This window comes from Larus michahellis, chromosome 3 (assembly GCF_964199755.1).
Source record: "Larus michahellis chromosome 3, bLarMic1.1, whole genome shotgun sequence".
In the NCBI taxonomy this organism is placed as follows: Eukaryota; Metazoa; Chordata; class Aves; order Charadriiformes; family Laridae; genus Larus; species Larus michahellis.
In genome coordinates this window covers 124980649-124995505 of record NC_133898.1, presented here as the reverse complement: position 1 = coordinate 124995505, position 14857 = coordinate 124980649, and the positions used below count along the sequence as shown (strand labels likewise).

At 50.7% G+C, this 14857-nt stretch overlaps 1 protein-coding gene across 2 annotated transcripts in view; it reads right to left on the bottom strand.

Moving 5' to 3' along the window:
* Nucleotides 1-621: 621 nt before the first annotated feature.
* Nucleotides 622-14857, bottom strand: part of TNFRSF21 (TNF receptor superfamily member 21) — a 38231-nt gene continuing 23995 nt past the window's right edge. The window contains exons 4-7 of one of the 2 annotated variants that reach the window (XM_074582028.1): nucleotides 12769-13034; nucleotides 5435-5488; nucleotides 2745-2964; nucleotides 622-1850 (exon numbers count right to left, since the gene is read on the bottom strand). In XM_074582028.1, coding sequence (XP_074438129.1) covers nucleotides 1621-1850; nucleotides 2745-2964; nucleotides 5435-5488; nucleotides 12769-13034 — 770 coding nt within the window. In that variant the 3' untranslated portion in view covers nucleotides 622-1620. The remainder of the gene's footprint in view (nucleotides 1851-2744; nucleotides 2965-5434; nucleotides 5489-12768; nucleotides 13035-14857) is intronic. The other variant, XM_074582027.1, reaches the window with a different exon arrangement.

Genomic DNA, 14857 nt, shown 5'->3' with positions numbered 1-14857 from the left:
TTGCACAGGAACGCGTCCAGGCGGGTTTGGAATGTCTCCAGAGACGGAGACTCCACCACCTCTCTGGGCAGCCTGTGCCAGGGCTCTGCCACCCTCAAAGGGAAGAAGTTCCTCCTCTTGTTTAGGTGGAACTTCCCATGCTCAAGTTTGTGCCCGTTACCTCTTGTCCTGATTGCTTTGTCAACAGAAAGCAATCACATTTTGGCCTCAAAACTATAGCAGACAACCCCGTCACCACCCCTAAACCCCAAAATCTCCCCCTCCACCCCCCACAGCCACCCTGAGCAGCCCTTGCTCCGAGCCAGGTGTCCCCGTGCAGAGGCAGCTGTTAAGGAGGTTAACACAGAATCATGTCAAGTAACAAACACCTAGTATTTATTAATAAATTAGTACACTGGAAGGCAATTTTTCAATTCATTCCCCCCTTTTCCCCCACTCCCACCCTTTCCCACGGGGCAGCACATGCCACCCTCATGATTTCTTCAAATTGAGCATAGTACAGACTGTTCGTTACGGGAGCATAGTAGTTGCAAGTATAATCAGACAGACTTCTTACGATGCAGCTTTTTTCCCACCCCCACACCCTCCCACCCCTTTTTTTGTTTGTTTGTTTGTTTGTTTCCTTAATAAAAAGTGAAGTGTGATTTGAAGAGACTATTAAGACCAGGTAAGGTCTTTGGAGAACCTATCGGCCACGTCTGTATATAAAAAAAAAAAAAAAACCAAAACAAGAGACACGAGTGTAAAAGCGTAGCTTGGTTTAAGTCTTACACCACGAGGAGAGCAGGACCACCGGCGGCCGCCTTCGCCTCCCCACGTCCAGCACCGGCTCCCTTCGGGGCCCCCGCCGTTCCCGCAAGCGGCAAGGCAAAAATAACTCCTTACATTCGACCGAAGGTAAAGGACCTTCTCATCGCCTCGAAGGTTGGTGGGACTGACCCTTCTCTTTGCGGTTAAAGCGCTTCTGCTTTAGCTTATAGGAGCGCGACGCGTTGTCCGGGTGAAAACCATACAATAAATAACCGTGCTAGTAAAATCTCAGCAGTGGATATGAGCTATACAATAGTACGTTAAAAAAAAAATAATAATAAAGTCAGCTCAGGTGGGAAGCTCGGCTGCGTTAAAAGACAGTAACCAGCAACGATTGGGGCTTTTTTTTTTTTGCGTGTTTTTGCCATTTACTGCTCCGAGGCGAAAGGAGGTGGTGGGAGACGGTCACTCCGAGCGACAGCTTTGACAGAAGAAGTGGGTTACAGAGCAATCCCCGATGTGTTAAATTACACCAGATTCGTGGTCTTTTAGTTCGTTAACTGCTTTTTTTTTTTTTTAATTATTTATATTTTTTTTTTAAAGTGCATTGACTGATCTGATTGGAATGAGAACAAGGAGAAGAGAGGCTCGGGAAGGGGACAGAGGGTGCAGAGACTTGGACTGAGTGATAGAGTTAAGGTGGAGGGGTGCAACGCTGGCAAACTGCCCCCCCTCCAGAAACCGAGGACACCTCAACGAAAATACTGGCCATATATTCTACAACAAAACCTGCCTGCGTATTGTCGGTCATCTTAACGAGTGCCAAGCTAGCTCTAGCAGATATTCGGAGAGTGTGTGGTGACCCAGTGCCTACAGTAAGTCGGGAAGGTGGCTATAGACAGAGTCCAGGAGGGTCTGGCTGGCTTCCTGGCTCTTGACTCCGGCGATCTCAAATAGCCTGTCCAGCTTGTCTTCAGCCTGCGGGATCTCCTCTATCACGTGGAGCTCCTCGGGATTAAGGATGTGCAGCATGTCGTCGAAGATGGGCTGCAGGTCGCAAGGGTCCAAGCGCACCTGGCGCAGGACGGTGTCCTTCTTTTCTGTAGGAGGAAAGGACAAGGTGGTCAAGAAACCCCTCAAGAAACCTCCGCTAACCAGGGCTGGTTATCCTTGGAGACGTCGGTTCATCCCCTGGTGCCACCTCTGGAGAGGGACACGCCACCAGGAGAACTGAGGGAAAAGGTGGAGGGTGATGACAGATGGGGAGGAGAGAAGGCGGAGAAGCCAGCGCTGCTGAGGCACCTAAGCCAGGGTCCCGCTACAGCAAACACAGCGTTTATAAATGCTGAACGGCCAATGCGGAAAAGTGAAGAGGAAGGGGAGCCAAAAAAGCCGAATTCTGCTCTTTTGAGTTGTTTTTGTTGGGTCAGCTTCATTTACGCACCCAAGTATAAATTCGGTAGGTTGACTGAGCTCGGTGTTTCACCTTCGTCAGAAGTTGAAGAAGATTAAATGAAGCAAATTAAATGCAGTAAATTAAACCCCTTCAAAAAAAGGGTGAGTGACTAACAGTGATTTACATCTCAAGTCAGACGCTGCAGCAAGCAGGACTAAGGGTGGGGACAAAAATTACATTCAGTCTCGAAATGACATTTTTCTGGTTTCATCTTATGCAATAACCCAAGGGCCAACGCAACAGCCAAAAGTCAGGAGAACTGCCCCCCAACACCCAGGGATGCTACGAACTCTCCAGCAGCACTTCAAAGAGTTAAAAGCCTTTAAAGGTGTTTTTCTCCTCTCAAATCTGTATCGTCTTCGTTAATAGGACAGTCTGGTCTGGAATGAGGATGTGATATACCCATGGAGCATCAGTGTTCACAGTTATTCACTTTATCGATACCATGTTGGGCAGCTCTGCCACCTGTGCTGACCGCAGGGGACATGTCGTGGCACCCCTTTGCTCTCCCCGCTCCCCCCCAGGGTGATTTTAGTACCTTTGGTAATAAAAGAGCCCGTCCGGCTGAGCGCGGAGGAGCCGCTGGAGGTCGAGTCGCACCGCAGGAGGGGCTCTGCTTCGTCGACGAAGAAACATTTCTTCTCCGAAGGAGAGGGCTCCACGGTGAGGACGGCGGCCTCGGGGGGCTTGGGGCTGGGGCTGGGCACGGGGCTGAGCGGGCTGGGGCTCACCGGCGGCGCCAGTCTGTCAGCTTCCACCTTTGGATGGGGAGAGAGAAGGAAAATTAACTTGGGGGATGCTGTGTAACGGGCTCGCACTCAAAACCATTCCCATGGGGATTCACCGCGGTTTTCAACGCACCCCAGCCCATCCTGGGTGAGTGGTCCCTGCGTTCGGGTGGCCTCCTCCTCCTAGGGGACCTGCTGACCCAGAACGGGCATGGGAGGTGACCCAGGGTGGACATCAGGCTGGTATTTGGCACGCCAGCGCTCAACAGGCAGGAGGGTTAATTAATGCAACCCACGCTCTTGGTAGGAGCAACCGCAGCACCTGGATGGTGCAGGCAACCGCAGCAGAGCACTTCAGCTTCATTTTCCTTCTCACTCTTCGGTTGTTAAAGCCCCAAGTACCACTCTTGGGGGCTAAGGGTGATAATACCCAAGCAGGTAAGCCCCTCCAAAGACCTCCTCCACACCTATCATTTCCTAAAAGCAAGGCACAGCCTGGCTCCCCACCTCCAACCGGTGCCAAGGCTGCAGGGCGAGAGCTGCTTCCCCCCTCGGGGATCTCCACCGCAGCACACTCCTGTTACCCGCTAAACAGTTAACGTTTCAAGTTAATAATTTGTTTGCCCCCTCTCGCCCCTGGCTTCCGTGAACACCCCATTAGTGCGTGATGGGATTTCTCAATTCATCCCACCTGACTCCCGAGTCCAGGGCCAGGAAGGACGAGCCGGGGCTGGCGCCGACCCCAGCATCCCCCCCCCCAGCGCCTTTGCTTCTTGCTAACCCTGCTGCCTGCCAAGGGCAAGCGGCTTGGCTCCGCGGTCCCAAAGATGCAGGGAGCGGCAAGCGCTGCTGGGACACGCTGCGCTGGGAAGTGGCACCGTTTGGGTGCTGGCATGAACCCCGTTCCTCACTCGCCCGTGCTCTGCGTCTTCCTTCTTGCATCTCCTTCCTACCTGCACGGCGGCAACCAACATCATCCACCCTCCTCCCCCTCCGTCTTCAGCATCCCCTCGGGCTGCAAACCCTCAAGCAGAGCATTTCTGGTTTCCATTCGCCGCAGGGAGAAGAGAGGCTCGCGGCAGCGTCCCCGCATCCCTGGCTGGCATCTTGGCCACCTCCGCAGGTCACCAGGTCCCCCCCCTGCCAGGCAGGTCGCTCTAAGCATCACCTAATATTTAACTTTTTCCCAGACCCCACATCCCTGCTTGAACTGACGAAGCAGAGATTTACAAGTGCCCAACCCGCTCTCCCAACAGCGTTTCGCAACCCTGTTTTCTCCTTCTACAGAGGGAAGACCAGGCTACTCCTGCTCACACGCTTTTCCCTGCTACCCAGGGGATTAAAATCCAAAATTTGGATGAAAGGCTGCGGGACAGGGGGCTGCTGAGCCACCTCCGCGCCGGCATGGATGTGCCCGCGCATTCCTCATCCGTGTCGAGGAATTTGCCACCCACAAATCACATGTCTGCTGAGACGCCCATTAGTTCACATTACATTAACACTGAAGCCTGTTCCTGGTAGTATAAAAGGTTTTTTTTTTTTTCCTTTCCCCCCCGCCCCGCCATTGAAAATAAACAGGGGAGGATTTGTTCTAGCTCAGCACGTTACACAATAGGCACGTTAAAAATATAAGTCAGCTTTAATTTTTAATTAAAAGAATCTGCCTTCTCCTCTGAAACTCCCTTTCCAATACAGCTCATCGACGAGAATCAGCCTGTTGCCATTAACGGGGGAAAAGCAAGGGAAGGACCAGAAGAGCAGTTGGCCGCTTCCCAAATTGCAACACGCTCCCGTTTCCCCTTTAAAAAACAAACAAACAAAAAAACAACAACCAAAAAACAACCCCAAACAAACAAGCTTTAGGGGTTAGTTTTTTCCCCCTGTGCAACTCATCTATTTAATATCCAGCCACAAACCCATCTCCTGATTCCCAAAAAGGGGCCCGACGGCCCAGGAGCAGCCGGCTGCCCCGGCTCTGCCTTCCCAGCAGAAGGGAAAAACCCTTCCCAGAAGCGTGCGAGTCATTTGGTTGTTTTAATTAAAACAGCTGCTAGGAAAACGCATGCTAGGAAAAAAAGAAGAAGGAAAAAAAAAAAATCACCCAAGGTTATTTGACTGTAGGCGTCCCGGGAGCCCAAAGCTTTCCAAAGAGCCGAACGGCTGCGAGCGTACGAGACAAAGTCAACAGGATGCTCGGGTGTGTGTTAATATTTAAACCGCGGGAAGAAAGCAAGTGGGAATGAGGGTTTCGAAAGGCCGGGGAAACCAAGAGGTTGCTGCGAGGTGAAGCCTGGGGAATAGGTGTAAAAATACCCTGTTCATAGACCTGTGACTCATTTGCTTGAAACCACCTCGGCCGTTCCTATTTTTAAGGACGGCGGTGCTCGAGTGAAACCGAGCTCTGGCCGGGGTAAAAAAAAAAAATAAATTAAAAAAAAAAATCCTAAAACCAACTCCCTCTGAAGGCCTTTTGCCTTTCCAGAGCCGTCACGTTTCTCACCTTTATGTCGTCATTGCAGGGGTCCTGCGCTTGCCACTGAGGCTGCATTTGCACCTGCAGACAGACAGACAGACAGACGGGGACTGTTAGACGCACGGACCAGCGTGGAAAACCGAAGGCACCGCTGCCGCTTTGAGGCATCAGCAGCTTCCCGCGACCCGTCAGTCGTACCCAGGCACTACGCCAATTTTTTTTTTTTAATTTTTTTTTTTTTTTTTTAATTTTTAAGCACTGCAGCAAGAGGTTTGCAATGCCGGAAAAAAAAAAAATAATTAAAAAAAAAAATCCTAAAAGCTCCCTTTAGGCTGCGGCTCAAGCGCCAACATCCTCATGGATCCCACTGCATCCATGAGGATGCTCCAAGCAGCTGAGGGCGTCTGAAGGTCCTTCCTAAAAGGACGAAAAGGGGACAGAAGGGGACGGGCGCAGAAGGTGACACAGGCAGGGCTTTGTTTTCTTTCCACAGCTGCTCCCCAAAAGCTCTGTTTGAACGGGTTCGTCCCATTTTCTGCCTTCGTTTTACCGTAACCGCAATAAAAAAAAAGCCCAACTCGGACAAAGCGAAGCTGCAGCTGCTGTGCCGATGTTAGGAAGGAGCAGCCGTGGGCACCACATAAACCCTCCCTCGGGCGCCGCTTCCCTGTCACCCCTCCTGCGGCAACCAGCCGCTAACAACAGCCGGTGGCAGGTTTGCCACTGCATCAGCCCGGCTTTGTGCAGCCGCGCTTGGGTCGGGTTTTCTTGCCCCAACACAAACCTGACTCAAAACTACTGCTGGTTTTTAAAAATAATAATAATAAAAAAAAAAAAACCACATGGGAAAATCCAGCATGGAGCTGGGGTCGGAGGAGCAACCTCCGGAGAAGGTGGCTGCACGCCCTCTCAGGATCGGGGATAAATTTAGCACCGAGGCCACGGTTTCCCGGATTCCCTGCTGAAAGATGACACCCGGCTGACACCAGCCCTATTCCCAGGTCTGGTACGGCTCCGTAGGGGATGCAGGAGGAGAAACCCTGGCATGTGAAGCAGGGTGGGCTGGGTGGAAGCCCCACGTGGGGCATGCTGCAGATGCAGGGTGGTGTCAGGGGGAGATGCTCTTGCTATGGTCACAGAATGACAGAACGGTAGGGGTTGGAAGGGATCTCTGGAGATCATCTCATCCAACCCCCTGCCAGAGCAGGGTAACCCAGAGCAGGTGGCACAGGAACGCGTCCAGGCAGGTTTGGAATGTCTCCAGAGACAGAGACTCCACCACCTCTCTGGGCAGCCTCTGCCAGGGCTCTGCCACCCTCAAAGGAAAGAAGTTCCTCCTCATGTTTAGGTGGAACCTCCTATGCTCAAGTTTGTGCCCATTACCTCTTGTCCTGTCCCTGGGCACCACTGAAAAGATCCTGGCCCCATCCTCCTGACACCCACCCTTTAAGTATTGATAAGTGTTGATAAGATCCCCCCTCAGCCGTCTTTTTTCCAGACTGAAGAGACCCAAATCCCTCAGCCTTTCTTCATAAGAGAGGTGTTCCAGTCCCCTCATCATCTTGGTAGCCCTTTGCTGCACTGTCTCCAGCAGCTCCCTGTCCCTCTTAAACAGGGGAGCCCAGAACTGGACACAGTACTCCAGATGCGGCCTCACCAAGGTAGAGTAGAGGGGGAGAATGAGGTCCCCAGAGGCACAGGGAGGATCCATCTGGATGAGCAGCTTCATGGCACACATGGCATTTGGGGGTCCACCTTCAGGTCAGACCAGACCTTGGAAAGTGAAACACTACTGGCTGGGCCACAAGGTCTTGCCAAGGTGGCAGAGAGACACAGTGATGGTCTGCAGGTGCTGCAGAGCAGGAGGCAACCCCTTCACCACAATGGGAAGGGCATGAGGGTGCTCAGCACCCTGCAGTGGAGTGGAAAGCCCAAATGTCTTCTGTGCCCATTACCTCACTGGCCAGGTTTCAGAAGAGTGCTTGGCCACCACTGCTGTGGTGGTGCCAGGGTCCCTCAACACAAGGCAGCCCTGGAGAAGAGCTACTTAAGTCAAACCTCACCACAACCCAGAATGGACAATGCCAGGTCTGAAGAGGGTTTAGACACTGAGACCAAAACACAGCTGTTCATGGAGGGAGCAGCTCTTCCCAATGGTTCCTGGCCATTTGTGGGACAAGTGCTTCTCAAGCAGGAGATGGCGTCTCCATGAGAGCTCCCGGTGGCTTCTCCTTCCTATGGATTTGCCCAGCCACTTCTTCAACTGAAATCACAGTGAAGAGCTGACGAAGCCATGATGAAGAGTTTCCAAACTCAACCACAAGCTGAGTAAGCCAGTACTGAGTTTGGCTTGTTTTGACCTTGACATCTTCTAGTTTCACCTCACGCTCCTGAGCCCAATATAACTGCAAATACACACCCAAGGAGACATGGCCACCACAGCAGGGAAACCTCAAATATAACTGCATCTATTATAAAGTTTATAAGTTTGTGTTTATATTATTTACATTTGTATTACTTTATGAATTATTACATTTTCGTTTATTGCATGGTCTCCAGCCTGGTTCAAACCCAACCTCGGTTTGCCGAAAACCAACTCATGCTTTTTAGAACAAACCTACAGGAAAACAGTGATGCCCACCCCAGCAAAATCCAACCAGCCCTACCCCTTCCTTGAGGCTCCGGCCACTTTATCCTACAGCTTTATGCCTCAAAGCCTGATGCAACTCCAGAAGGAAAAATTATATGCAATTTTGGTTTTGTTTTGTGTTGTTTTTTGTTTTTTTTTTCCCTGGCTGCCCGGGCACTTCCCAGCCCTTGGAGTGCAGCCCCGCGGCTTGGAAATCCACCCAACAGCTTCCCCCCCTCGCTCCAACACCGATGCATGAGATTAACGCAGCATAAAGCTAATTGCTAATTACTGGGTCCAGCCCAATTCTGCTTTGCCAAAAGAGGAAATGAAGAGGATGGGGCAGGAGCTGTCAAGGGCTGGATTTGGGCAACGCTGCTCCAGGCTCTTGACACCCCCCCCCGCCTTTTGGCCTGCAAAAGAGGAAGAAAAGGAGCCAGAAGGGGCTGCCGCAGCTGCGTGTCTGGACACGGGGCTGCTTTCACATCCTCTTCTCCTCCGGCGACCCCCAAAAACCCCACAGATTAACCTCACACCAGACCCAGCCCTGACATATCTGCTGATTCACGGGATTATCCGCAGCAGGCAATTAGCCACAGACCTAAATCTCGTTGGGCTCGGGGCTGCGGCTCCCCCCCTCCCCGCTCCATTTCCAACATCCCCCTTATTAATTTATTGGGTTTTTTTAAGCTTTGCTGAGGCTGCGCTGCTGAGCGGCCTGAGCAAGGCTGTTTGCTTCACCTCCATCCGTTCCCTGAAATATTTCAGCCGAGGCCAGCAGAGCCATAAATAATAAAGATAAGAGCTTGAAGCATTGCTCACGGTAGGACACTTGCAGTAGCCAACGCGGCCAGCTGTGCCAGCAACGCCCCCGGCCAGCCTGGGCGAGCGCAGACAACCCTCGATATCTGCAAAACACTGCTATGCGCCCCCAAAAAACCCCATTACCCAGTGCCTGCACCTCATTGAGCTTCTCTGGTTTTAACCCCAAAAATGGAGAATTGCAATTTGCTGGAATAGCAGTGAAAAATCTCTCCTTTTCCCCCCCGCCTCCACCCCCAATTTTTGTTGTTGTCAGCACCGCTAATTCGGGGTGTGCCCGCGCTCACCAAGCAGCGCCCGGGCTCGCACGATGCTGCCCGGCAAACCTGCCCGCACGGGGAAGGATTTTGCAAACCTTGAGCTGGAGAAGCTAGATCAGCTGCAAAAAAAAAAAAAAAAAAAAAAAACAACCAAAAAAAAACCACCAAAAAAAAACCAAAACCAAAAAACCAAAAAACCCCCAACCAAAAAAACCCCTAGCAAAGCGATTCAGAGGGCTAATCTCGTTTTAACCTAAATTCACTCAACACGATGCAAAACCTGCATAATCTCCTGTGGCTAAAAAAGCCGGCGAGCCTTCAGCGGAGCTGCTCCCTACCCGAAGGAAAACGTTCCTGCCACATACCGTTAACGCCCCAGACACTGCCGTTAATTCCCCTATTCCTATTGTGGGTTGTAAATATTTAGATTTCGGAGCCCAAAAGGCTGCCGGCGAATTGGGGCACCGGGGGAGAGAGCAGCTTTGCCTCCGCAAGTTTCACAGGCTGAAGACAGGCACCAGATAAAGGGTTTGGGACAAGGACGTGACAGCGGGTGGGATGGGATGGTGAAGGGAGGCTCTTTGGGTTTAGGGTACCAATTTGCCGTCCAAGGGCTGCGTCACCCAATAACACAATTTCTACGTATGAGCTGGGGGTGTTGGTGCTTTCTTATGATACAGGGTCGTGGGGAGAGAGACGGGGGAGCTCCCATTTGCGGCCAGAGATGCCAGGCAAGGGCCAAAGGCATCGCGGATGGCACAGCCACCCGCACCCAGGACACCCTGGCATGCGTTGGATGCTTGCTGCTGGTCTGGGTTGCCCCAAGGGCATCATGCCGTTAGCCGCAGGGAGGACACATGCGTTTGCATTGCTTAGGAGAGTCCTCACTCCCTCCACAGTACAAAAAAGCTCTTTTTATTATTGTTTGTTTGGTATTTTGGTTTTTTTTTTTTCTGCAAGACAGCTTCTGCAGGGACAGTTGCTGGAGAGGTGCAGCGCAGCACCCACGCCTGCCACCAACGGGGTGACCCGCTCCTTCGGATCAAACCGGTTCCATTTGGAGAGAAACTGCCTCGATTTGTCTGTGTTTGGACAGACAAACCACCCAGAGCCAAACCTGGATTAGCTCTAATTAAAGGCTTTCCAACCAGCGCAGATTAAAAGAACCCCAAACAAAACGACCTCAACGCCTGCCCTTGGCGTTGAGCAATCGTCTCCCCCGGCTGCTCGTGGTCTGGACCGCCGCGATGCAGCTCAGGGATTCGGGTTCCCCTTGCACAAGTGGCTTCCCACAGCTTTCTGCATCCCTCCCAGGGCCACTCCATCACCGCCCGCATCCACAGTGCGGGACCTAATCCAGGCAGAGGCGGCAGACGGGTTTCAGCAGGTAATACCTTGCAGAAACACAGCCTGCTGCCGCGCTGAGCCTGCGCCCCGGGGTGCTTTCCAGCTTCGACATCCCACGTGCCGATTCAGCGACTGGCCGGGGACCTTCGGGGCAGAGGGACAGCACGGGAATGGCCAACACCTAAGGCTGATCACAAGGGATCCTCAAAAGCCTGATTGGATGCATGGTGGAGGAGGATGTGACAGCTCGGGTGAATTTTTAAAAACACCTCGTTTGCTGAAACAAACCCGGTTTCTCATGCGGACCCATCTGAGCCACCTTCTGAAAAGGTCAGCAAAACAATTTTACCGATTTATAGGAAACCACTGGGCACCACCAGGCTCCAGGTGCTGCTGGACACTGGGGAACACAACACACTGTTTTAAAAAACAGAGAGAAATGTCCTCCAGGAGAGCTGGTCAGGACGTTCAGAAGACTTGCATAGAAGTATCCATGAGATTTGTGTTTACTCATCCTCCAGAGCATCCGCTCGCTATATTTTCAGAGTTATGGGCACACACAAGTAAACAGCTCGTGCTTACTGTCGTCGGGACTCCACCATCCCAATGGGTCACCCAATAAACCCTGTTCTTGAAGCCACCACCGGCATTTTTGTGCTATTCGAGAAGAAGCGCCCAATAGTCTTGGCTGAAACGGCCCAATGCTCAGGAGCACAAAGCACCACACAACCTACGTCTGTGAATTAGGCGTTATGCTGATGAACAAGCCCCATGTTTCATCTGATGTCCTAGCCCAGTGCTTTGCTGTACTATTCAAAGTCAAAGCAGTAACCAGGAGGACAGAGGTTACTACCTGCTCCAGGAGAGCAAGAGGATGATGTGTCCTTCTGGGACACTGCATATACTGGAAACTTTAATTCACATGGGCAAAATTACAATTTTCTCTGCCTCTCTCCCTTTCCTAACCATAGCTTTGTCTCACGCTTTTAATTTCATTTTTTCCATCTTTGATATAAAAAAAGTAATATCTTGGAGCACGGTAGGAAACGAGAAGCTCCATGCTGCTTAATTATTAGGAGCTGGAAGAAAGAAAACAGCAACCGAATGGGAGCAGGAGCGATCGGGCAGCTGGCAAAGCGAACCTATTCAGAATTTGGGCAGGACACATGGGGCGATGCTTGGTATGCACCCAACTCGGGGCCCCTCCAAAACACAAGCCCAGGACTCCTGCTAACGCACTGACACGCGTGATTTCACGCTATGGTTACGAGGGCCCAAGATGTTCAGTACACTAAATGAAGTCGCGCGGGATATGTTACATGGTGAAGGGATCATGGTCCCTCTTACAGGGGGAAGTTTGAGATGCTCTGCCCCATAAGCTTTGCTATAGACAAAGGTCCACCTTTCCAGGCCCCCACCTGTTCCCCTTTGGGTCTGGGTCACTGCTAAGGTCAATGGGAGATGTTTCACCAACTGGTTTAGTGGGAAGAGCCCTCCCTCGACTGCCCCCACCTCCATCCATGTGTTGTCCCATTGGCTTCTACGTTCAGAAGAAGCCCCATCCATCACCATTATGAACACTTCCAGAAGACCACCAAATTATCAGAGCCAAAAAAACCTAAAGCACGCTGACAGGTAAGACAGGGGTGGCCAAAACAAACTGCAAAGGTCACTGAGGCACCTCCCGACGACTCAAACACCCAGTCCAGACCCTGCTGCAGGATATTCTGCCACAATTTATATATTCTCCCAAAAGACAGGACAGCTTGTTTTAAGGCCAGAGCTTCCAAAGAAGGGCAACAACCCTGGAGAACAGCACGCATGGAACCCCCACGCTACCAGTCATCACCTTGGAGGAACTGGCTCGCTGCTTTACAACAACATTTAGTGCTCAAGGACGCTTGGTCCTTCTTACAAAATCCTGGACATTTAATTAGAACATTTAAGAGCAAATTTAAAGGGGGATGCTTTTTCCCCTCCACGTCCCCAACAAGAAGGCTCAAGTACTAGGTCCTTCTGGTGACCTTCAAACACACAGGCACACCACAACACGTGGGACTCAATGAGTTTGTCAAAACTTTGACACGGTTTTGAGCAAACTTTGGTGAAGCTTTGCTCAAAAGCAATGTAAAGCTTAAACATAAGCCCCTAAGGAGCTCTAGGGGGAGACGGAGTCCAGCTACTTGGCTATTTTAGCTAAGCTCAAGGCCACAGCTGGGTCCCATGCACCCACACGCTCGCCATGGCCAGACAAGACATGCAGCACATCAGACAAGAGTGAGCAAAACCCAACCCATCGTTACCGGCGTGGTGTCCTCCATCAGGCCTCGGATCTTCTCCACCACGTCGTTGCGGCGGTGCTGGCGGAGGGCGCTGATGAGCTGGGCCAGGCTGGCCTCGGGCCCACGGATGGTCCAGTGCTGCAGGGCGGCATAGGCGCGCTCGTGGTCGGCCGCGTAGCCATTGGAGAAAGCCGCCACCTCGCGCTCGCTGGCGTTGCACAGGAACTGGTAGATGTCCTTCCACTGGCTCCCCACCTGGGCTGCCACCAGCTTCAGGATGTCGATGCCTGTGGGGCAAAAGAGCTACAGGTGAGGGACAGGGGTCTGCGGCGCTGCAGACCTAAGCCTTAGCAAAGCTTCTCCCATCCCCAAATATCCCCATCCCCGTGCTTTGCTTTACTTTGGTTGTTTCTTGTTTGGAGATTTTTATTGATATTATTTTTAATAATATTCCTTTCCTGAGTCCAGGCTGCAAGGAGCTCTGCAGACAAGCAGCACCTATAACATGCTCAACACCCGCTATGCAAGTAAAGGGTGACAGACCCATAGGTTGCTCCAATTAAGGTAAACACGCTCTAAAATTAACCACAGTAATTTAATCGTAAGATTTCCTGCGCTGTTCGGCACAGGAGAAACCCTGGTACTCAGCCACGGCACGGCTGCAGGAGCCGGGGAGATGGCAACGCGCTCGCCCGTACGCCTGCATTGCAGCTACCGCTTTGAACAGGAGCTGGATTAAGGGGTGAGTCACCAAAAGCACCTCTATAAAGATGAGCATTTCCGTAACAGAGCACCTACAGCAGCTACGGTTGCGCAGTATCACAGAATCATAGAATCTTCATGGTTGGAAAGGACCTTTGAGATCATCAAGTCCAACCATACATGCACCAAAAGAACCCCTACAATCTCTGTCACTAGAGCGTGCAACTCTAGAGCCCTGTCCAGTGCAGACTGGTGGGATGACTCAGTCATGGGATGGGAGACACTGCACCAGGGGAGCATTGGGTGAGTGGATGATCTGGTGTCGGATCTGAGGAACAAAAAGGCAGAGCTCCCCCCAGAAAAGCCCTTGAGACGCGTTGGTTCGAGTCGGTGAGGGTTCCCTCCCTTTAACTTTGGGAGCAATGGAAGGAGCACGCTCCTCCTTGCGTCTGCCGAGAGATCAGGAGTTAAACCTTCGACCAAAGCCATAGCTCTTCCATAACAGCTAATCATAACCTCGTTTCATCAAGCCGAACACCACCTGGTTTTAGACCACCACGTGAAGGGTCGGCATAGGTGAGCTGCAGAGATAAACTCGCTTTTTCCAGAGATGCCACCACACACCTCGGGTTTCCTCGCAAGCACCCCCTCGCAAGCCACCCCCATCGCTACAGGGACTACTTCTCCTTCCCTCTGCGGGCACAACGGCTGCGTCAGCAAAAAACAGCTGCTTACGGAGGACTATCATAGCCAGGGTCTTTCCTGCTGGCCTAAAATTTAACAATTTCTAACGCAGTTTAGACCAGACCTCCCGACTGCGCCTTCACGTCACAGCCCTGATATAGCCAAATAGATAAATATGTACATATATATATATAGAAAATCAATATACATATATAAACTATACAGTCTGATATAGATACACGGATATCTTTTTCTCTATATAAAACCTATACAGCCTGATATTGATATAATGATAGTTCTTTTTATATATATAAATGTATATCAGGCTGTATGGTTTTTATATCTCTCATATATATATGCGCGTATCTGTATATATACACAGATATATACGACACAGATATTTTTATATATCTCTATATATGATATAGATACTTTATATATATATATTTGAGTGTACATATATACACACATAGATATATAAAGTATGTATATGGCCTGATATAGATTTTTTTAATATGTGTGTGTGTATATATATATATATTTTTATCCATCTCTATATAGGACAGATAATTTTTACGTGTGTGTGTATATATATATATATATATTTATCCATCTCTATAAAGGACAGATATTTTTTGCATATGTGTGTGTGTATATATATATATATATTTATCCATCTCTATATAGGACAGATATTTTTTATATGTGTGTGTGTATATATATT